The sequence below is a fragment of the Pygoscelis adeliae genome, unplaced genomic scaffold (genome assembly GCF_000699105.1).
Source record: "Pygoscelis adeliae isolate BGI_AS28 unplaced genomic scaffold, ASM69910v1 Scaffold160, whole genome shotgun sequence".
Classification (NCBI taxonomy): domain Eukaryota; kingdom Metazoa; phylum Chordata; class Aves; order Sphenisciformes; family Spheniscidae; genus Pygoscelis; species Pygoscelis adeliae.
Genome location: NW_008824035.1, coordinates 7,916,876 through 7,941,307, shown reverse-complemented (window position 1 = coordinate 7,941,307; position 24,432 = coordinate 7,916,876). Strand labels below are relative to the sequence as shown.

The following is a 24,432-nucleotide window of genomic DNA, read 5'->3' as shown; positions in this document are numbered from 1 at the left end:
GACACCAAGCTGTGTGGTGCGGTCGACACGCTGGAGGGAAGGGATGCCATCCAGAGGGACCTTGAAAGGCTTGAGAGGTGGGCCCCAGCGAACCTCATGAAGATCAACAAGGCCAAATGCAAGGTCCTGCACATGGCTCGGGGCAATCCCAAGCACATATACAGGCTGGGCAGAGAATGGATTGAGAGCAGCCCTGAGGAGAAGGACTTGGAGGCGTTGGTTGATGAGAAGCTCAACAGGACCTGGCAATGTGCGCTTACAGCCCAGAAAGCCAACCATATCCTGGGCTGGATCAAAAGAAGCGTGACCAGCAGGTCGAGGGAGGTGATTCTCCCCCTCTGCTCCGCTCTGGTGAGACCCCACCTGGAGCACTGCCTTCAGCTCTGGGGACCCCAACATAAGAAGGACATGGACCTGTTGGAGCGAGTCCAGAGGAGGGCCACAAAGATGGTCAGAGGGCTGGAGCACCTCTCCTATGAAGACAGGCTGAGAGAGTTGGGGTTGTTCAGCCTGGACAAGAGAAGGCTCCGGGGAGATCTTATAGCAGCCTTCCAGTACCTGAAGGGGACTACAAGAAGGCTGGAGAGGGACTTTTTACAAGGGCCTGTAGTGATAGGCCAAGGGGTAATGGCTTTAAACTGAAAGAGGGTAGATTTAGACGAGCCATAAGGAAGAAATTCTTCACTATGAGGGTGGTGAAGCACTGGAACGGGTTGGCCTGAGAAGTTGTGGGGGCCCCATCCCTGGAAGTGTTCAAGGCCAGGTTGGATGGGGCTTTGAGCAACCTGGTCTAGTGGAAGGCGTCCCTGCCCATGGCAGGGGGGTTGGAACTAGATGATCTTTAAGGTCCCTTCCAGCCCAAACATTCTATGATTCTATGAAGGAGAAAACCTGCACTTCATGAAATCTCAGAATTTCTTGGTCTAGCAACTGCATGGTAGCTAACATTCACAAATCCTAAGCTTGTTACAGTTGAAATAAGGAGTACCAAAATAAATTGGAAATATGTGAAGTGATGCTATAAAGTACTCTTAAATCTTGAGCCAGGCTATTGCACAGTTTGGAACTTTATAATGTCTGTAATCCCAGCGCGCTAATAAAATTCTGGATCAATACTCCAGATAGAGGAATAATTTAACAACTTAGCAGCAATTAAGGGTTTGCCAAGTGTATTGTATAAAATAATCAAGACATAGTCTCACCCCTGTTTCTCACCTCTATTCTGATCCTGTTCTCCTTGTGTCCCTTTTCCTCTTCTTTTGTCTGTTTCTATCTTCCTGAATTGTGCCTTCTTACATGTAGCCTTTATTCCCTTCAATTAATATATTTAAATCTCTTTCTCCCTCACTTTTCATGGTTTTTTTTCTTTTGGCACAGTTGAGGTCCAACTATTTCCTGTTTTCCCTCTGTGGACTTATTAGCCTGTCTGCTCAACCAGGTAATGTTTCAATCAATCCCAGACTGGATTTTTCAATCACCTGTACACCTGTAAACCTGTATACTAGGCTGCAGGGGAATTTTCACCTGCAGACCTCAAAAGAAATAAGGATAAAAAACCAGTCTGCCGGAGACTTCAGCACTAATTCAGCACCATAGCACAAAGATTGACAACATGGAAAACAGACCTTACCTGACATTTTGGCTGTCAAAGAAAATGGAGAAGCTAACTGGCTTAAAGAGGAAAAATGAGGAGGGATTGCATACGCTGCAGCTGCAGCTAGGTGGCACTGAAAAGTCTTGTGACTCATTTTCCCACCACAGGATACGAGAAACTTCTCTGATTTCCATATGAGGTGACCATATTCTGGCTGAGTAGAGTAACAGCCTTAGAAGGACTATTCTCATAGTCTGCTTATAAAAGCAAAAAAGACTCATCTGACAAAACTGCAAGCTGAGGTGAAGCCCTCACCACATAAATGCTTTCTTACGGAGTTATTGTGCATGTAACTTTCATACTACCACAAAGGAGGCCAAGTCCCTTTCAGCTTCTGTCACTTCGTTGTCCTCCAAGAAATCTCGCTGCTCCTCCCTCACTAGTTCTCTGGTCTAGCTTCTCTTTTTCACCCCCTCTTTTTAACTATCACTTTGCTGTTAAGCCAACCAAACTTCCTCCAGGTGCTTAGCCACACTCAGCTGCACTGGTGTATTTCCTATTCGCTTCTTGATGCTGTATATTCCTCCAAAACCCTACACAGCTTGCCTTCTACTGGCTTGTTCTGGACCTCAGTAAAGGACAGAGAATTATTAGCGTGGGTACAGGAAATATTAAGGATGGATGCTGAGTAAGGAAAGATGCCTAGAAGAGGGAAAATCATGTGGTAAAGGGCAAGACTTTGGGACAGGTTGCTTTCTTACACTGTAATTGTTTGCCAATGCTGGACCCAAGTTTTATGTATGTTTCTAAAGAGCCGACTCAGCAGCAGAAGCCTGAATTTTTATTTGTTTGTTTCTGAGTACAGGATGCTAAAAAAGGCTCTATACTACACTTGCAGTTTTTTCCATCAGTGCTGAGAAAATGAACACATTTCTCTTATCATATATACTGAAGGTTTTACGTTAATCAAAGTTTCCCAATCATCTGCTGGTATTTTTATCTTACGGAAGATTCTGCCGCTACCAAGGAAAGCTTTGGGACAAAACAAGTAAGCGCAGCTACATGTGGCTAATGCTTTTTTTTGTTTAATCCATCTATTTTTTGATATGGATTTAAAAGGTTATTAAGAGGAGAGGTTGTAAACCCAGATCTCTTCAGGTACCTACATGCTGCTCACCAGTATGTGTACATGGAAAGATTATGCAATAAACCATTTCTCGCAGAAACCCCCTGCTATTTTTTTACAGCATTAATACCGCTGTAAATTGATTCCAGTTTTGGTCCCTTGTAAGCCAGGGCCCTGGGAATATTGTCCCACCAGTCCTGCCTCCTCCCAGCCCTGCTATTAATCATGACTTGCCTGTCTTGAAATCTCCCACGGTTTGGTCACAGCTCCAAGGTCACAGGCTGTCATTAGCATTGATCTGAAAAACAGAAATGAACAATACAAGCTGAATCAACCTTTGTTGGATTTCTAAACAACTGTGCTCTGGATGCATAAATAAATAATACATATATAAAATGTCAGCCCTGCTACCTTCTTTTCCTCCAGAAAAGAATGACATGTTTGAAATCTTAGCCATCAGCATGGCTTTTACATCACAATTGTGCCTAATGTGTTGCAGGTCATCAAACGATTAATTTTGGTATTGTGCATTGCACACTAAAAAGGAAATGATATTGCAAGGGAATAACTGCTAATTTTGCAATACTTCTAACACTACTTACATTAATACCTATAATATACTAGAAAGCATGTGCTTCACATGATATAAGTAAGGGTACTATTGCATAATAACATCTGCAAACTGGATTAATTTATATGCCTATTTGTAAGTGACTGCTGTAGCAAGAGAACCTATAATCACAGGAGGCATCCCAGACACTGTTTAAGCAGTTTCTACTGCTCATCTACAATAAAAATTTAAGATTTACTATGAGCTATACTGTTCCACTGTAGTTTAATACCTAGCTACAACCATGTTTTATATGCATTAGGAGAAAGAAACCATTCAGCTGTAGAAAGCGTTTATGTACAGTACATGATGCAGATAAAAGTCTAAGAAAGTTTAAATGAGGAACAAGGGCACTGAAAATGAAGCATCAAATATATTGCCTGAATCTAAAACTAGGAATGGTTGAAATGATATGGAAAATAGAAAATGGCCAACGTTTTGGTCAAAAGACCAAAAGGAAACAGAAATTTAATGAAATTTCAGATAAAACGAGACATAATCAGGCATGTATATGCAAATGCACACATTTTATTGTCTCAAAAGCACGGTGTACTCAAACCACCCACAATGTGTGAGGTTTTCAGTAGGATGCAAGCTCAGATCATTCGTGAGGGCTAGAAGAGTACCGTGTATCTGCAAATTCCCAGGTACAGACTAGAAGAACAGAGAGAAGCATGGCCAGTGAAAGAAAACAGCTGGGAGGAGGAGGGAATGGGGAAATGGACAAGATCTTTGCGTCCTGAGGCAGAATATTGATGCTTTCTGGAGAAAGAGCGGTAACTGGTGGGGCTGGGAGAAAGGGAAGAAAACGTGACAGGGTGTGAAGGCAGAAATAGGAATGGAGAAGGTGAGGTCACACTGATTACATCCCTGCTGTTTCGTAATGTTTAGAAATCATACCGTACATTTCATATCATGGATCATATTTTTAAAACAAGCTACCTTCTCTTGTTACTCTAAGTCTTCACTCCATGACATATGAAATTCCTTAAACAAATAGGGCTACACTTTGAAATAACCAGAAAGCAAGAAATAGTACTGCTCACCGAAGTATTTCGCGGTGGTTTTTTATATTCCAATCATAACCACCTTTACTGACAAGTTCAAAAAACTCAGTCCTTCTCCTGCAACAAAACAGATTATCAGAGAAGGAAACGACACTTCCAGGGCAACACTGCAGTAGAAACACAGTTCTCTGGATGATATGAAATCATTGCACCTCATGTATTATTGTTAAAGTCGTTACACTGACAGTCCATTTAAGCGAAACATACTAATTTCCGAACATGTTCTATAAATGTCCGTTATCAATGTCAGAGTTGCCTAGTAAAAGCAATATTGTATTTATGGTCTCTGCAGATAAGGAAATAAATGGTACCAAAATGTTCAGTCTTCCATGGAAGCATGAAATGTTCAACTACAGCAGCGGACAGACAGACAATAGAAACACCCCTAAAATATATACACACTTCTCTTTACTTGTCCTTGCAAAATGATTTTTACTTCTGGATCCTGAAGGTTTCTCAGAGACGTGCAATTCCTGTTATTTCCAGCACACAGAACAGAACAGTGAGACACAGGAGCTGCAGATGTCTCGAGTTAGTAGTTCTTACTGACTAGAAACTAGGTCTCCCTGCTTGGTCCCATGCTTTCTCTTCTGGAATATCTTGCCTATGTCCTCAAAGATAGACAAAACATGAGCCAGAACATGTTAATGCTTGTTTGGTGCCTCTAAATACCAAAATTCTGACTCATCATAGCCTGTAATTTTTTATGGCACTGAGACTCCAAGCAGCTCTTATTGCATGCAGTGTGATTACAATATGAAACAGATCCTGCCCCACATATAGCGGAAGTTGAGGTACAAAAATATGGAGCAACTTGCCCAGAGTGACACAACATATTAGCATCAAAGCTGGAAAGCAAATACCTATGCTCTGAGTGACAGTCCAGTGCCCCTGGAGTCCACTGCCCCTCTCACAGGAGACTGTGCTATCTCTTTGTCGAGTAGAAATGTAGTTAGATTCCCCAACAGGAGAGAGTTTGCAAAGTCCTGTATTTTCTACATTTACTTCAGCTAGACTGAAATTTTGAACAGTGATTATTGAAAGCACAGTCTGACAGCAGCGAGTACAGGTTTTACACATGAGGAGATGCACACTCCCAGGAACATTGCCCTTGATCAATGGACAGAATTTTACATGGGACATGTTGCATTATTCTGGTCCCTGACTGTCATGTGTTATATGATCAGTCACTCCTACTATAGGGCCCTTCTATAATGGATTTCATGACAGCAACTAGAACAGGGAGATACAAGGACTACGTGATGATATCTAATTCCTTATGTTTCCCAAAATAAGACATAAAAGAGTTTCATGTTACAAAATTTGCTGGGACAATGCAAAGTCACACATGCAGAAAACAAAATTCAGTTCTCTCACACAAAGTCATAGCATCATGGCCCCGGTGGAAATAAATATTGCAACAATGAAAATTTTAATGGCCAAGAGTAGTTGGCACATAAACCTTAAACCAGCCTAATCCTGAGCAGATCATCAACAACTACACAACTCTACGTGAGCAGTGGATTTTTGCATCCTGTATTTCAGTGCCCAGTCTAACAATGTAAAATTTGGTAATTATTTCATTTTGAAGTGTCAGATATTCTGGGCAATTCATATGTTACTGGACAAAAAACAGGCAAGAATGTTTAAAGTTGAAAGCTCAGGAAGATGACATCCCAGAAACCTCAAACATTTGAATTTAGAGATCCATAAACAGTAACTGAAAATGTGAGTCTCAAGGCCTTATGTTAAGCTGAAAACTTTAAAATAAGAATTTTCTTTGAAATCCATTTAAATGGATGCAGAAGTAGTAGTCCAACTCCACAGAGAATTTCTAGTGTAGGAAGGAGTCAACCTGAGGAAAGCAGCCACGTATAAGGAAACAATTTCATGTTTCCTACTGGTTGCATATGCATGGTATCCAAAACGAAGAGGTTTGCTCTTATTAAGCAAACATAGTACGCCAGGATTTCAGAAATAAACAGAATCATAACAATTTTGCAATATCTTTGAGTAACATTGACTCTGGTTGTATTTTGCCTGGAAGGGAAAGTTGTCTTGCTGTATATAGCAAATCCAGTTTCTCTACAGCCCAGTGGCTCAAGACATCATTTGAGTGATTTTCCATACACTTCATTTTGGTTCCATGCTTTTGCTTGTTGCATTATCTACAAAGCATCATTATCTAGAATTATCTACTAAAATCAAGTATATTTTCCATCTGATCTTTCACTGAAAGTCAGTTTTTTGTTTGTTTGTAGAAAAGTATTGCCTTGAGAAGGTCATAAAGTCTTGCTCTGCCTGGAGTTTTGTTGCTGTTTTGCTAGCTGGACTTTGTGATCATTAGGTTTAGGCATTCTAAGAATACTGATATGAGAATTTCCTTCTCTACAAAAATATTAAAGACGTAGCAAACTGAAAAAACAAGGTCAGTACTTGTGAGGAAACATCTGTTCACATAGGGTGGCTTTAAGAAGTGTAAACCATTAATGTTTCCAGGGAGTGATTTTCAGGCACTTTTGGAAGTAAAGAAGCATAACAACTACCTGATTAATGAATCATCACACAAGAGGAAAAGATAACATATTTTCAGACTTCTGAGTAAAGAGGCATCATTTCCTAAAAGTTTTCTGATTCATGTAGCACATAAAAATCAATTAGGCAAGCAAGGAAGAATAATCTTGAGATTCAGCTGATGTCCCTTTTTGGACATTATTTCTCTGTACTAAAACTAGGAAGACAACTTGACCACGTAGTTTTTCAACCTAAGGCAGGCAGGGAAGAGTGCTCCATCATGTCTGGGTCTGGACTGGGTTCCCTCCCAAGGCACTGCCGTGGGCTCTCTCCAGGGCAGAGCCTCTGGCTCTTCCAGGGGCTGCAGGATCCCGGCCAGGGGGAGCACATGGGGCTGTGCCAGGGCAGCTGCCCTCTCAGCCCCTGCCACTCATCTCTTCCTTGACAACACAAAACATTTCTGCAGCCCTTGTTATTTGTGGTGAGGCAGGAGAACTGATACTGACCCATCCCTGTGGTCCTTGTATCTCACTTAAAGCTGTCAGCAAATTCCCCTGTCACAGCAGCCCCCCAGATACCAAGCGATCCTAACAGACACCTTCAAAAAGAGTATGCTTAAAAGGGTTTATTTGTCCTACTCGGGATTTTCATGTCAGCAAGCAGAAATTTCTTCATGGACTAATGTTTAGAAGTTATTTACAATAAAACTATTCATTAAAACCCTTTCTTAATACAACTTCTCTGAGAATAGCCTTGCAGGAAACAAAGAATATCAGTGTGTTTAGAAACAGCCCTTGGCACAGTAACCAAATACTGAGCAAAAAAGACAAAGCAAACATTGCAGCATCCCAGTTAGTATTTTTACAACTAACAGTTAAAGATACAGTGTTGATATAGATAGTTGAACAATTTCAGGGTAAAGACTTTGCCTGACGTTTTCTAGAAACTTGGTTTGGTATCAACCATCAGCACAAAGCAGCGGGGGAATCCAGGTATAACCCCCTAAAAGTTGGGAAAAACATTATTAAATGCTACCCAGCACTGTTTGGGATAGGATGCTAACAGACATGAAACAAAAATTCCTAAGGATGAATTATTGTCAAGACTGGGAAGGTAGTATGCTGAAACTGCACATCTGACAGCACTTCTCCCTGTAAGTCAGCCACAGGCATGTGTCAGAGAGGGGGATGTCAAAAGTGCAATGTGACGGTGACACCACGACTCCTCTGACTACACGCATGCTCCCACACGTTCACACTGGGAAGAGCTTGATAATAATTAACAGTATTTGAAAAACACAAAATAGCACCAACTTGAAGTCTACTTAGAGATTTGATTTGCAAACAAGGAAAAGGAAGAAAACCGGATGAGAGAGATCCTATTATACTTCTCTCCAGTTAAGCTTTTTAAGACCTATTCTCATGTGATGCAAATTGGCACAAATTGTCTTCAGAAAAGCAACGTGTATGCTTTCATTACCTCTGCAACTGAGTCTGTAACTAAATATAATATTTCTTAGCATACACGTTTAGAAACTCTGAAATGGTAGAAAAGAATACTAAAATGTCGTTGATTTTCTACATGCCTGAAGAAATGATCAGAGAAGGGACAGAAGAATTACGGGACTGAGCTGTAACCGATTCATGGGTTTGCTTTGACGTATAAGCCTAGGATTTCACTTGATTTTTGTTGATACAGACACGTTACACATTAAAGCAAAACTTACTTGGACACTTGAGATATTTCTATTACCCTAAGATATACTAAGCATTAGACTAAATCTCTTCAACCACAGCTAAACACTAATTTCTCATATTATATATCCTTATTGGTATTTAATAGCTCATTAGAGTAAGTTCTTCAAATTTTCATTTGTCAAATACAAGAAATGCCAATACTTACTCAAAATACAAAGTGAGGTCTGTTGCCAATATCGATTGCTTTAGAAGCTGCATAAGGTCACTGTAGTCCTTAGAGGACAAGTTAGCAAAGATGTTGTGACCCTATAATGAAAGAGATAAAAGAGGTAAAGGGCTAGCAATCAATATAGGTTTTTAAAAGGTTTTCTAACTCTTTAGTCTACTGTTTCCCTGCAACAGAGGCCTTTTCTGATTCATGGCAAAACTACGACAAAATAATAATGTTAATACTGCTGAGATTACATTGGGGTGGAAGAGTTGACGATTGTAATCAAGCACCTGGGATGTTTTTCTAAACTCTGCTGAAATTATAGTGTCTTCAGGAAAGATTTACTCTTTGCTCTGACCCTGCACAGACTCAGTTTATGGCGAAAACTATGGATACATCTCAATCTTCCCTCTTATTAAATGTTTTGGGGAGCTGTGCATTGCAGCTTTTGAGTTGTGCTTGTAATAGATTTATCTGTGCTGTTGTGCTTGCAGGTACACAAACTGCTGTTAGAGCAAAGACACTAAATCAGTTTTTCATTCAAAACAGCCCATTTGCTCTCTCTGCCCATTGCTGCGTTGCCTCACAGTGTATACAAGCATTGCCTATGCAGGCTAAAGAACCACAACTTTATGCAGTTTAAACACCCTTTGTAGGCCCAGTAGGCTACTTTTTAAGCCATCATGGATTAAGAATTTGAAAGGTGCTCCGTGGCCAGAATGAAAGGAAATGAATTATTTAATATTGCTATTTGAGAGCAGGAAGGTCCTTTTGTAACTGAATTTCTGAAAACTGAGAGGGACAGAGATCCTGTAATTTCTCTATGAAATCCTAGAGAAAATAAGCTGAAAGAAACAAAATTAATAGAAAATTCTGAATCTAAGCTTAAGAAGCGGTCTTCGTGACATTAGCCACATGTAACTAAATTAACATAAATAAAAGCACTACACTTGGGTTTTTTCCAATCACCTAAAGAAATAATGAGGTTCTTGCTAAACAGAGTCTTATTTTGGTGGTATTTAGCACTGTAACACACACATTCACTATGCACTGCCATCTACTGCTTAGGAAGATTAAAATGTCCTTAAAAACAAGAATTTTCCAGCAACAGGATTGCTACAACCATGATGGTCTGAGGACATAGACGAGATAGGGTCTGGAGGTAGAGATGGTATTTTTTTAATAGATTAGCTAATAACTGGACTAAAAAAATAATTTGCCATGCATAAAAGATGGTCTTCTCTGTGACAATGAAATTATTATTTCTTTTCAGCTAAATACTGAGAAGGATTTGAGAATCTAAAGCTTATTTAAAAAAAAAAAAAAAAAACCAAAGTACTCAAGAAGAAAATAAAGCAAAATGTATCAGGAAAATAGCAGCTCTTACAACAGGGGTAATTTACCAAGTTGTCTGTTATTCTATAATATCTGTTGCCTTTCTGACCTGTTTTGTGGTGTATAAAACCATGTCACTACAAAGCTCAAGATCACTTATACGGAGCTTAGCATCTCAAGAGTAAAGGATAAATAGCTCCTTTGTCCAACATGATAAAAATCTAAAGAAATAATACAATATCCTATGTTTCCTTCTAGATAGCAAAGACAGACTAGAGTATCAACATTAGTGGATAGGATACAATCTAATTTCAGCTTATTTGAGAGAGGAGACCAACTGCTTAGCTGGTGAAAGTTGGTGTATCTTTATGTAGATTGGAGGATCCAAATCTGCATTTATTCCAAACTAAGGGGTGTTGTGTTCCATTAGCAAATAGTATCTATTGAATAAAAATCCTGTAGGATTAATTTTCTGGTCTAGAAATGAGGACCTGAAGAAGCTGCCTGAGTGAGCAAAAGGGAGGACTTGCATTTCAAGTAATATTTTATATCTCTGAAAGAAGCTGGAGTAGATTCCAAGGAAAAAAGTAGTTTTTTCATAAATTTCGTGATTTTTAAACTAGAAAAGATAAAGAAAAGCATCTAGACTGACATGAGATATAAACTTTCACAGAGTTGTCCGTGTCTTGAGCCTGTCTTCAGAAAGACATTCAGTCATGATGAAGATTTCAGGAGCTAGAGAAATCACTGTTTCCCAGGAAAGCTTGTTCCAGGGATGAACAGTCTCATTGGTTTAGAAAAAAAACCCTAAACCAAAAACTCCTTCCTTTTTTCCTATTCTGAACCAGTCTGTTTAACTTTCAAATGCTGCTTTTTCTTATGCCTTTCCCTGGTAGTATAAGGAACCATTTAATTCCTAGTATCACCTTTTAGATAAGCTAGGCTAGGCTAAGCAGATTGAGCTGTTTAAATCTCATGCTGGTGCTCTCCTTTCTTATGTCTACTTTTTTAATATAATGTCAAGAAACCAAATGCTAAAGCCACAGTCCCATGACTAATCGCTGTGGCACTGTACACAGAGGCAAAGCCGTCACCCTGTTTCCATTTGTCTGCGATCACGGGACATTCCCAGATGCTCTTCAAAAGTTATTGCAGATCAGCATATAGTCTCCAATTGTGCTGCATGAAAAACAGTTTTGTTTTTATGTATACAGAATGCATTTTGTAATAATCTATCTGTGTAAATTAAGAAAATACATCCATTGTTTTGTAAGGATTGTGTGTCCATCCTTCTACTTTTCTCACTTACTACATCTCTGGGCTAGTGCATGCTGCATACTGTTGCACGTAAGATATTCTAGGCAAGAACTATGTCTTTATATATATCTGCAAAGCAGCTAGTGTACTTTGGACAGCATGATATTACTGATATTAATTTTTTTAAAAAATAATTTAGTAAAATTATGCAAAACCATCATAAAAATACTGATTACAGAAAGACTGTCAAAGAAATTAAATTGGTCCAGTAAAGGATGACTGTGATACTCTGAATACAACACCTGTGGGGAAAGGTAAGAGCTTGTTTCGCCTACCTATAAACCACTGAGCAGGATATATGTAAGACAACTGAGAAAAGCTGACAATATGATTAGGATATGTTCTCCTTGCCCCTAGCTGATTGAGACAAATATAATCTCTGGGCTCCATGATCAGCATTTGTAGTTGTTTAATTTTGTGCTAGTTGTGACCTTTGTGGTAGCCAATAAATAATTCCTGAAGGAGAGGGCATTAAGAAGGTACTGTGTGTGGTATTTCCTTTCTCTGGCTGAAACTGCCCAACAGCTTACAGAGAGATTAATAGTAATGCTTTTGTACCTCACTTTGGAGAATCATGACAGCATGATTGAAATGGTGGTGCTCCAAGGTAGCAGAGGTGCCGTAGAGCTGAGCTAAGGCTGATCCGCTCCTGAAACAGAACACGGGGAGTCAATACTGCTCGTCTGCTTACGAAGCAGGTTTCAGAGACAATGTAGTAACGAAAGCATGTAACCACGCTCTCCCTCTCCATTTCAGCAACCACACTTGAGACAGTTGACAAGATCAAAATACTCATTTAAAGCCAGATACAAGGCATTTATGTTCCAGACCTTGCTAAATATCATCAGCTGACTAAAGATTTTCCTACATGAAATTTTGTAACGCAACTTTCCAAGTGCCTCAGCAATGCAACAGCATGGGTGCACCACTGTGCAGTAAAGACAAACAGTAACATACTTGAGCTAGGACCCGCTGTTCAGCTACTACTTTTTATTTTTAATTCTTAATAGATATAATCACAATGACTTACAATGGGTGATTACAAACTCCGTAAAAAACCCCAAAACACAACAACAAAAAACCAACTGCAAATGCAGTGAGGTTCTGTCTGTATATAAAACCATACACTTAAAAAAATACCAAGGTAAACAAAAAAACACAAGTGAGAGCAGTGAATATAAAAGTAAAGTTTAGCATCTCTTTTGAATGTATTTTCTCATCATGTTTATTGTCTAAAACAAAATTAACTTCAAAATGCACAGAGCAGGTGGGGTTTCTAAGTTTAAAGAACAAAAATCTACGGAATACAATTATAAAATTGTGAATCATTGGGAGGTGCAGAGAACGGGACTGGATTGTCAGAATAGTTACTGTTCACCATTACTTCACTTCTGGGACCCAGCCTAAAGCGACAAGATGGGTTTTCTTTCCAAAGAAATGAGAGTAAGAGATTATGCTAGAGACAAACAGAAAGTGTCTCCTAGGAGCGTATACAATAAAACTGCACCATACTGATATTTAATTATCAGAAGCAGCTATATTAGAGAGAAGGATGTCCAGGAAACATCATCCCTAGAGAACATGGTGTTGAGATATACAACAGAGCCATTTCAGACAACTGTGATATTGCCTCCATCATATACCCCTTGAACTTTCATCACACAGAACAGCAGTATTGAACACTGAAGATAAAATAGGAAAATGGGATGCTTAAATTTATAAGTCAGGTTAGAGGAATAAATCATAGCTGCTATTATGAAAACTACAGCTTCTATTTTCAGGGATGTTTTATACATGTGTGGTAATGTTTGTCTTTTGTTGAATGTCTTCAGCAATTTCTATATGGAGTCGTAAAATGGTAGCTGCCTCCTCTTTGTACTCCGTTGTCAAGCAAGTATAAGTGATGGCAGTCTAATGCTGAAACCTCTACCTTTAACTCAGCCATCCCTCTGCACAAGAGATATTGTTGTGTAATGTTACGGTGGAGAAGTGGTTAACTTAATCAGAGACTAAAACGGTCAGGATGTAAATCTTAGGTCTCGTTTTTGTAAATTAGGAACATAAACATCAATCAGCTGAGATTCCTTCCCATTTGTCTCGTCTTTTTTGATTCTCTTCAAGATTCAGCTGCAAAAAGGCATCTAGCAGTGCTTGGTAACCTTTGCACCACAAGCTCTGTCTTTTGAGCACTGCAATTGATTTTCCTTGCTATGGTGATTGAAGATCCAGACAGCGTCGTTGTTTCATTGAGACTGTACACCACCACCAATAGCTCAGGAAATGGCAGCTTAGCGAATATCAGAAACATCAGTTTGAGTGATGTTCACTGAGGCAACTCACCCCCAGAAATGCAGCAGCCCGTGCATACACAGATTGCAGCAGAGTATTTTTGCAAAAGGTAGGACAAAAAAGGCTAATACAACATCACCCTGTCTTTCAAATATCTTTGGACAACCGTCTGACCACTTCCCCGTCACGCTGGAGGATTAGCAGTAATGCAGAACGGACAAAGTTGCAAACGCATGCTGGGATCTGCAGGACAAGAGAGCCTCAAGATCTCACATTCTGACTGTAGAGGACCTGGGGAGTTGAGAAAACAGCATAGGATTTGGAGGAGTGTCTGTGTCTGACAGCTTTATTTCACAGCTTGGCCAGGATGTTGTCAGGGGACATTTCCTGTTGTCCCCCTGTTGTCACGGAACACAGATTTTGGAAACAATTTGACCTTGGTCAAGGGAGTTCCCTTACCACCACAGTAAGAAGTACCACCGTCGAACCTTCCACAAACCTGCTTCTACCTCATTAACGTGTCTGAGGGTAGCAGCCTGGACAGTAAAAATATATGCATGTCAGGGCTGCTGAATCAGGTCCTAAGCACTTTGAATAGAATAAAATTCATTTTTAGAATTGAAAATGGTCTGGAGAGCAAGATTTCACATAGGTGATGTACGAATCTGCCTTTGAGATCCAGCTTCATGTTCTGGTGGGTACTGACCATTTCAGGGGGTGGCCAGCCCACCCCTGCCCACTGCAGCGTATCTCCGAACAGGCTCTATGTGCGCTGGCATGTGGGGCAGGCCAGGGAGGAGGCATTTCTACAGACCAGGGACCCTGCGTGCTCCACAACTGACGGGTGTGTGGTGAGGCAACTACTCCAACCACCCACTGCGGACAAGATGCATCTGAGCTCCAGCATGATGGCAACAGTTTCATACTCCATAGGCTAGAAATTACTTTATGTATGCTTGCCTATATGTTTGTGAAAGTTTTTGTGAAAGCATGATTTCAGTTTTACCTATTTTCTTTTCTTCTTAATAGTTGAACAAGATTTTGCTTAACATCATGCATTCCAGCTAGCAAGAACAACCCAGATGGACAGTTTCAGTGTTTCCCGGGTTGAATACCAGGATCAATAATACCTCAGCCTGAGAAGAACAGCAAGTTTTGGCACCACATTTCAATATGCAGTGTCAGTTCACAAGGGGTAACCCAATCAAGAGCTTGATACAAAGGACAAGCCAGCAATTACCCAAAAGAACAGAGAATGATAAAGATGGATAGTCCCTCACTACATACAAGAATAAGACTACTTGGCCTTGGCCTAGGAGGCCTGAAATTAATGCTTCATTCTTCATCCTGGTCACCTTTTGCTCTTCTGTGGAAGAAAACCAAATTAAAGCAATAAGAATTAGAAAACTTACTTGGCTTGGAAGGCATTGTTGGTTCCCCTGTGGTCAAGGTCGTGACATAAGCATCCCACAATCAAAGCCAAAATTTCAATTTCAGTCAGAATGTCCTGAAATCCTGCAGTCTGAGAGCAGAAAAAAAAAACAAAAAACCAGCAGCTGTAACTATCAGTAGCGGAAGGGATAAGTAATGTTAGTCCATCGAGCAACAGTCAACTTTGTTTTGATACCATGAACGTTTCAGCAAGGAGAAGATAAATGCTTTATTGTCATATTATATTCCCTGCTGTATGTTAGATGGTTAGCAGAATAGATAACGTCCTCGGAGTGATCTGTTATTATCTCTCTGTTGCATTTCCAGCATGCCATTTCTCCCCTACCCAGAAGGCACTAACGGCAAAAAGCGCTGAAAACAAACACCAATAACGACACACTAAGATGGGAACTGGAATTTCAAATTAGAGAAATATAAAACAATATTGATTCCATTTTGAAATTATTGTTCAGAGAAGTACTTAGATTTCTTCAATCCTGAGGTGGCCATCTTAGTCAATCCCTACTGTCAGATAGCTGAAGTGTTAAATCAAAAGACCTATAAAAGCAGCCAGCTAAAATATACTCTATGGAACTGTTACGAACTATTAAGAGATTTGTTTTCTGGGACACATGACATGAAAAGCATGATTTAAAGAGGAAGTGTCTCAAATGGCGTATTTCTGCTGCAGATACCCACTTGAATTTGGGAGAGAATTTTGAAAACTGATATATTGAAATTCCCCAGGAGCAGCTCAGACAAGATACACCCGTGCGAATGGGGGAACTGATCCTAGAAACATTTTTTTGCCGCTATACTTCTCCTCGTGGATACCTGCCATAGCACTTTTCCTGCCTGAACTGCCTCATGTCAGAGAAGAAATACTGCTGTTACTGCTAACCTCAAGCACCCTGAACAGATCCTGTCTGGAGAAGGTGCTGGAGCCTGTGTGGGACAACACCTCTCTGGTGCTGTGCATCTTACCCATGGCAGAAACAACGTGGTTCTTCAACACTTCAGAAGCATAAGGGCATATTGCCTGCAAAAATGACTGGCTGAGCTGGACAATCATAACACTTGTCTTTCCACAGTGCCAGTCTCCAATGACACTCCTCAATTAGCCACACAATCTAGTCAGTATGAAAGGAAATTATATAAAAGGAATACAAAATATATTTATATTGTAGGACCAAACCAAGGCTGAACACTAACAGTGTGTAAGAAATCCTGAATTCCATTGATTTTCAATGGGGCGTAATTTTACCCACTGGCAAGAAGAGGGTTAAGTGATACAAAGACAGTGAATATCAGTGGGACTTCATGTCCTCACCTAGTAGGAACTTACAGCCCACTCAGAAATGCCAGTCAATACCATGTGAAAACTCTGCTGTTCACCCTGAAGACCACAAATTCTACTAAATGCACAGTCAAATCCAAATAGCCTCTGTTTTCATAGTGTGAAATGTGGCCGCAGTTAATACTTAGGCAGTACAGGGAGCCAAGCTCCTGCAGGTGCTCAGGAATGCATTTCAGTGGGAATTGAGGAAGTGCAGGACTTGCTGCAAAAGCTTTATAATTGTGCTCAAAGTTTACATATCAGAAAAGATGATCAAATATGAGGAAAAAAGATTCCCTTCATGTAGAATCCACTGGTGTACAGGGTAACTTGAATATTATGAAAGAGATTCTCCTGATTTTTAGTGGCATTGCTTTTTTGAAATTGTCTAAAAAGTAGTGTTTTCTCTTTTTATTTTTAAACATTGCTTCTATATAACAAATAATAATCAAGGTCTATTTTTAAAAAAGGGGTTAAAAATAGGTTTGTAACTGACAACATGCTGTGTATCAAGTTTCAATCTAGAGAAAACGTTCACGGCTCAGTTAAAGCAACTTAAAATAGTAGTTTTATAATATAAAATTGATGCTGTAATAAATATCCTTTAGCATAACACATGCTTTGATTAAACTCAAGGATTCAACCTCTATTGCAAATGCAGGAAAGCCGATTAAGGAATTTACTAACAGTAGCGATATCTCAAAAATAAATGCAACATTTTATTTAATTAAAAGTCTTGTCATTGAATATATGAGAGAAATATAGCATATTTCACCTAACAAAAAACATTTGATTTAAAACAATGTTATAGTAAGGGGATATCTGCTTTGAACATAATGCAAGAAAATAGAGAATTACATTTCCCCATTTTTTGAATTTACACAGAGAGAAAAAAATACATGGCTATAGACAACGGTGCAGTAAAATTTATTTTCACCAGAAAAGGAATGACCCATAACTCATGAGTGGCAGCGTCTCCAGTGAGTTATGGAGGTCATTCTTACATGTGAGGAAATGAATTGCATTCATTATACCTTGCCCCACATTTATATGTTTTGTTATTAGCACACCAGATAGGATTTTAATTTTGTATTGCTTACTTGTTCATTTTTACTTTTTGAAATAAGTATCAACATGAACTGTGTTAGGCAAAGGCATTGATAATGAAGCCTGGGCTTGATCCTGTGGTTTACTCTCACATGATGTCCTTAACTCGCAGGAGCAGTCTTGCTTCAGTGCTTGCCTTCAGAATATTTGGGTGAGTCTGAAATACAGAAGTAGGGCTCGCAGGACTGGGGGCTTATAATTGTTCAGTGTCTAACCAGAGAGCAAAAATATATACTCAGATATGCAGGAACATACCTTAGATATGCAGAAGGCTGACCCAGGAGTGAAACAACTGGTTTAAGCTTTGTTGGATTTCTGTTGTTTGGCTTGTTCAACCCAGCTGAATTTTCTTTCTGCATTCAGTGGACGCACGGTCGGGCCATTAGAGGCTACCGCATTCCAGATTAGACATTCCTATGCTACAGTAAGTCCTACCTGAAAATGCCCTAAAATAGAACTATTGATTTATATTTGCGGTGCAGTCAATATTGCTGACTGTCATGGAGAAATCAGGAATAGGGTGCAACAACTGCACAAAGCAGTGCCTTCTTAACCATCAGAGCCCCTCTCTGATAGTCAAAGAATTTTCCCCTCTTTGCAGATGGAAAAACAAGGCACATACTAACTTGGATGGTTCCCCCAAGACAAATGCAGTAAGAGCAAGCCTTGTGCTATTACTAGTTTCTTGACTCTCTCTTTTGTGTCTTTTTTCACAAGATCAGTCTTCCTATTTCTGGAAGGGAGACCAGCCCAAGTGGATCATACACCTGAACTTATTCTGTTCTTGGCCAGAGCCACAGCGAAGCAGGGTGGGATGTGTGGTGAGTCCAATGCCATGGGCACATGCATGCCCCTGCCCGTGGAATTGCTTGTTTGGTTTATTACCAGGAGTGTGGGCAATGAAATGAGCTTGGCTTGAAAATCCCGGATCACCTCCCACATACAGTTGCATCCCCGTGCTGACTACTAAAAGGATCCTGAAATTATGTTTTGAGAGCCACGGTCAAAGCGGTTTATGGCTGAAGCCTCACAGGCTTGCTGGTGGCTGTTGAAGCAGCAGAGATCTGCTTTCTCCCTGCTGGCTACCAATGTAGTCACTGCTAGCTGAGATGGAGATGCTTGGTGGGAGAGAGTATCTCCCACAGAAAGAACAGCCTGCCGAAAACCTGGCCTCGGAGCTCCACCTAGAGGTCCTCACGGGTGAGGTTTGAGGGCTCCTCACCCCCTGGCAACATTTGGCAGAAATTAATGTAATTCCCAGCTGAACGGCACTGCCTGACTTTGCCCTTACGCCTCAGAGTAAAAAGCTTTTCATTTTTCCATAACTTAAAAAAAGCATGTCGAGTTTATAAAACCTTAAAAACGACTGATGCCCACACATTACCATGAGATTTCATTAGAGATCATCAGAAAGTGCCTGCTGAAATCACGTTAATTCTGTTCAGCTGAACAGCCTCACGCCCAGAAGAAGAGGTGACCTTTCTCTCTTGTTGAATGTCTCCATTTCCTTTGTCTCATGGCGTACGGTACAACTTTGCTACGCCTCCGTAAATGCTCACAGAAACAAACCCATGTAGCTGGGATGGACCTAGCACTATACCAACATCTACCTGCTAGGGTCATACTCTTGTTTTTTCTTGTCCGACAGACACAGTTGTGCCACAGAAACAATGCCAAATGAAGTAGGACAACTGGGAACCCACGCGCAAGACAGCTGTGCCCTGTGAGCAGGTAACAGGCCACAGACTGTCTCAAGTCCATGTTAACACGGCGCTGACCTGTGCTGTGCATGGCACAGGCTGTGGAGTCTCCACCTCTATGGACAGGGTCCAGACGCTAACCATGCCACACAGACCGGCCAACAATGAGAACATAAACGTTCAGTGATTAAAAATTAGGGAACAAGCACATGATAGCCCAGATAAATAAATACTTGCACAAATGCTATTAATACAACCACTTTAAAGTTCACAATAGATGACTCTGGCCATTAAAACTGAACATGAAGAACAAATGGAAAAACTTGAATTCTTATCTTTATCTGGAGATAAGGCAAACCTAAAATGTAAAGTATAGTGGAAAGTGTTGTTTGCACACAGACATGTTGCTTCTCTTTTGCCATATTAAACATTCAGGATGACCAAGCTTTTTATTGAGACATTTACAAGAACTAACTAGCCAAACATGGATTCTTTCATGCAGTGAGGTTGCTGTGGGGTAGGGAGAGAGCACGAGTAAGAGCAGTGGTACTTTCAACAGAATTTACTTTTATGCTGAGAGGAGTTACAGGTACTGATGGAGATACATGTTAATAAAACGCAGAATTGTTACAGCATCCAATGGAGACACAAGGTTCACTTAGATCACTATGTTGGAAGATAATCTTAAAATGTTTTAAGGCAATACCTTCTGCAACTATTTAGATGAAGCTGGATAAGAAGGTAATAAATATCAACGTAATAAACACTTCTTCTGGGATTCTAATCTTCTGTGGTTTTGTACCTCCCAATTTAAGTGTCTGAAATAAATGTCAAATCAGAGTTCCAAAAGAAAAACATTTTCGTAAGATCAAGATCTATAACAACAAGCTCACTCCAAGACTGCCATCTGTTTTCAGTCACTTTAATGTGCCTGTGATATCACTCTCTCTAAAACACTATAAGGTTTTGCCAAATATGTGCCGCCTTAAGTCGAATAACCTAATTCTGTGTGCATTTCTTTTGGAAATGAATGAGTATCATCATAACTAGAAAAGAAATCAAATGTTGGAAAATGTTTAGACAGGTAAGGCAGTGTGGCAATAAAAGCTCTTACGGGATTGTGTCTGTAGCTGAATACTTACAGTTAACATGGCAAACATTAGCTGGCAGACGTTGAAAGCATGCCTCCAGTTGTGATACAAAACCATTCGATAATTCTTCCTAACTGTCAAAAGCCACCTACACAGTGTCTGAAATGAAAAGTACAAATTGTATCAGGGCTACTAAAAGTGTACAAATGGACAGAGCAGTGCCAAGACAAAAGCAGCAGATATCTCTGCAGCGCAGATGGTTACCTCATAGTCAATTTTAAATTTCTGAACCATTCCAAGTTCCATGAACATCCGCAGGGCTGCAGTAATCATGGCATCCACATCAAGCGAGAAGTCATCAAAATGGATATCATCAATGCCAAGCTCTGACACCAGAGGGATGTTTGCTGCCTGAATTTTTTTCTTCTGATTCAAAACTTGGGTCTTTTTTTCTGTGTCACTCTTACGAGAAACCATCCGTACATCAGTTCTGACCTGTCAATACATCCCCTGCTTGATTTGAATGCCCAGCAATAAGTCTTCATCCGAGAAATACAAACATGTCAAGCTAACAGAAAGAGGAAACAGCGGGAAGGAGAAGAACCTGATATGAGCAGGAAATATGCTCACCATCCCAACTGGAGCCCACATACAGCATTTAGACTGCGAGAGCTGACCACTTTACAGCTACTGCAGTAACACAATATATTCCAATGCAAATTACAACGCTGTAATGCAAGAAACATCTGGACAGCCAGCAGCTGTGAATTTTAATTGCTACCATTCAGAAATGCAAAGTAAATATACTGCTCTGCAGAATTTCTTCATCCAAATGTCTTTACATTCATAAGCATACAAGTGCCCGTTGCTTTACACTGTTTACTACACATTTGTAGAACCAAAAAAAGAGTAATACAAGAAATGTCTAGCAGAAGTACTTTTCAAAGTAAAATAAAAATGATTTTCAACATGCTGATTATGTAGTAAGTCAATAAACAACAGCAAAAGCCTTACATTTTGCTTTGTCCATGTAACAGCAGACTTTTGTTCCGTTTGTAAGAGAGGAATGAGCTTTTCATACATACAAAAAAATACGAATGAGTGCGCAGGACTGGCTAACGCATACAGTTGCACACACAGATGTGTTGTGGCTGGCCCACAGGGTTGTGCTGACAACCCTTACGGGCTTGTTTGCCCTTCCTTACACCCCTTTGGACTTGCCACTCATCGCCCTGGAGAGGGCAGGTGGAGAAGGCTGCATATACTGAGGGAGCATCTGTTCCCTGTCTCCCGCAGTAAGAAGGTGATGGGTCAGGTAGAAACCTCACAAAGGGGCTGGATCCAGCCAACAGGCCATGGGCTGGACCATGCCGAATTAGTTAAAATCGCATGGACTCAGCTAGTGTGGCACATCCAGCTACTGACTTGCATAAAATACCGATTTTTTTCCTGCAACTGTAAGTTCACCTTCACAGTTACAACTTCTATGTAACAATCTTAGGGTTTCCTTTTTGAAAACTTGTGTTTTGAAATGTTGCATGCTAACTACAACAAGTTATTGACATGTAAAAAGCTTTTTCTAGCCAAAGGGAAAGTGCCACCTTTGATAATTACTTTATGCAGAGATTAAGCTGGTTTAGCTATACCACGTAAGAGAAGATGGTGTAAACCTGCCATAAAATAGTATTAACACTGCAGTGTTAACTTACTTGCTAGCTAGAAGAAAAGTCTTCAGTTCAGCACCCAGTAAAGCACGCCAATACCACAAAAAGTCATGGCGTTACACCAGTGAGGTTAACTGACATAGGAAATACAAGAAACCCATGAAGTCAAGCGTCATCCCAGGATACAGCTGAAGAACCTCTGGAGCATGCAGAGTTGTAAGCTCTGTAAACTGCATACTTAGCCTGCTAGCATACTTACCCTGCTAGCATACTTACCCAGGTTGAATCAATTCAGCATCTTTTTTTTTGAATAATTATTGAAACATTTGAAATACTTCTAGACAATCCCAACAGGAGTTACACCTTAACACCCTTTAAGATCTGGCTGAAAAGCTATGTATTTACTTCTGAGGTAAAGGAAGAAAGAAAATACGGTTAGGTGTGAAACAGGAACGCTGGCCCAGAGACTGTGCTGTCCAGACCTTCAGCGGTCTTACAAAAATGGTGACTTTTTTATCATCAGTTATTCTTCAGAGCTTTGGGGGATACTCAAGACGCATACTAATATTTATTCTATGAATACACTCGTCGCATAGTAAATACAATCTCTATAAAATGTCTCTGAGGGAAGAAACATGTTTGTCCACCTTACTCGTTTGTTCCTTAGAAAGAAGTTTAAATAACAAAGATGCTGAAACAGAAACACTTGACTGTAAGTAGACCTACTTGAAACTGTTTTATCAAAACTATCTTTACAAACCAACTGCTGGATTTTCATTAACTTTGAAGCGGGCTCTGATTAAAATTTTCACATTTTTTGTCCTCTTACAGGAAAACAGATATTTTCCTTGTTATTTTTTACTGGAAACAAACTTCTACCAGCCTGTTACAATTCAAGGGAGAACACTTGAAGAGGTTGCTCAACTACAATTGTTTTTCCCTTTGTCATACAGTGGAGAAATAACAACATATTCTAAATCTATTACAAACTGAACAACAGGATATTAACAAAGCAAGTCAAAACCAATTTCTTCCCACGTCAGTCTGAAACTTATAAATATTTATGAGGTTTTACATTCCTAAATTTAACAGGAGTGCCATAATCCAAAATAACTGCTAAATTAATAGCCAGGAGATAACATTTGTATAAAAGAACCATTTGCTTTACAACAGCAATAAAGGAAACAACAGAATTATGAGTGTTGAAACTAATTTGAATAATGTTTAAAAATGGTATGTTGTGGGGCTGCAGCAATGTTCTCACTGCACCTGGCATTGTCTGTCCTCAGCTTCTTATGTTGGAAATGCAGCAGTCCAGGGTTTATAGGAGAGCAGTCATTAAAACGTCATTTTTTAAATTACAAAGATATAAAAAAAAATTCATAATACAGAATATTAAAACACATCCATCCCTGAAATTTTGCTGCACTGCAGGACAAATTCCAGTGGATTTCTTAAAACAAACAGCAGTAACAACACTCTCTTCCAGGAAAACAGAGGGGATGAAAGTACCGTGACAATAAAAGGAAGGAGCAGACAATTAAAATTCAAGTTACAGTGAAATTATTTTTTAAAGGACCCCAGCGATTAGGAATCACTTAAAAGGCTTGCTTCCTTTTGAACATTTTCAAGTTCAATTTCCCCTTTCTAAAAACAATTAAGAACATTATATTCTGAAGTCTTTTCACCCTGCGGCCCAAGCAATTTCAACGCTCTTCATCCTCAAGAAAAATTCACATGACTCTTCCGTGAGCTTATGGTAAATTAAAGCTGGATGTGCCTCCTCTGGTCACATCCCCATGCCCCTTGGTACTAAAGCAAAAATTTGTCTTGAAAGGAACCATGAAAACAAGTTAGGCTTAACACATGGAAGGCATCTGGTCTTGCCTAATAAAGTACAAACTCAGCAATTACCAGACTGGGAAACTATCACCACTCGTAGGCAGCTTGAAAAAGAGGATGTCATGCCCCGAATGAGAGCATAAAGACAAGGTCTGTGGCTACCCCATACTCAGATGTACGTGGGATGGGGTGGGATGGATACAAGAAGGAGGAACAATGCCTTTGTACTCAATTCAGGATTGGAGACAGATTCTCCTTTCCTCATTGCTCTTCGCTATCATGTAAATTGCGTCACAGCCTGCTTGGTATATGTGAACAGCTGATATTTTCTGATACAGCTGATATGAGAGACAAATGACTGGTTGAGCCTTACCTTACACCTCAGCCATCGCCAAAGGGCCATATGTCATTAATGACCATCATACTTCCAAATATGTGGAACGCCAAAGAGGCTTCTACCAACAATAAAATGCCAATTCTGGCCACTATAAAAGACAGCCC

At 40.0% G+C, this 24,432-nt stretch overlaps 1 protein-coding gene across 1 annotated transcript in view; it reads right to left on the bottom strand.

Moving 5' to 3' along the window:
* The window catches only part of PDE11A (phosphodiesterase 11A), an 81,355-nt gene that overhangs the window by 19,785 nt on the left and 37,138 nt on the right, over positions 1-24,432 (bottom strand). The window contains exons 9-15 of the mRNA XM_009333210.1: positions 20,690-20,836; positions 20,477-20,584; positions 15,173-15,282; positions 12,030-12,120; positions 8,814-8,914; positions 4,377-4,454; positions 2,951-3,018 (exon numbers count right to left, since the gene is read on the bottom strand). Coding sequence (XP_009331485.1) covers positions 2,951-3,018; positions 4,377-4,454; positions 8,814-8,914; positions 12,030-12,120; positions 15,173-15,282; positions 20,477-20,584; positions 20,690-20,836 — 703 coding nt within the window. The remainder of the gene's footprint in view (positions 1-2,950; positions 3,019-4,376; positions 4,455-8,813; positions 8,915-12,029; positions 12,121-15,172; positions 15,283-20,476; positions 20,585-20,689; positions 20,837-24,432) is intronic.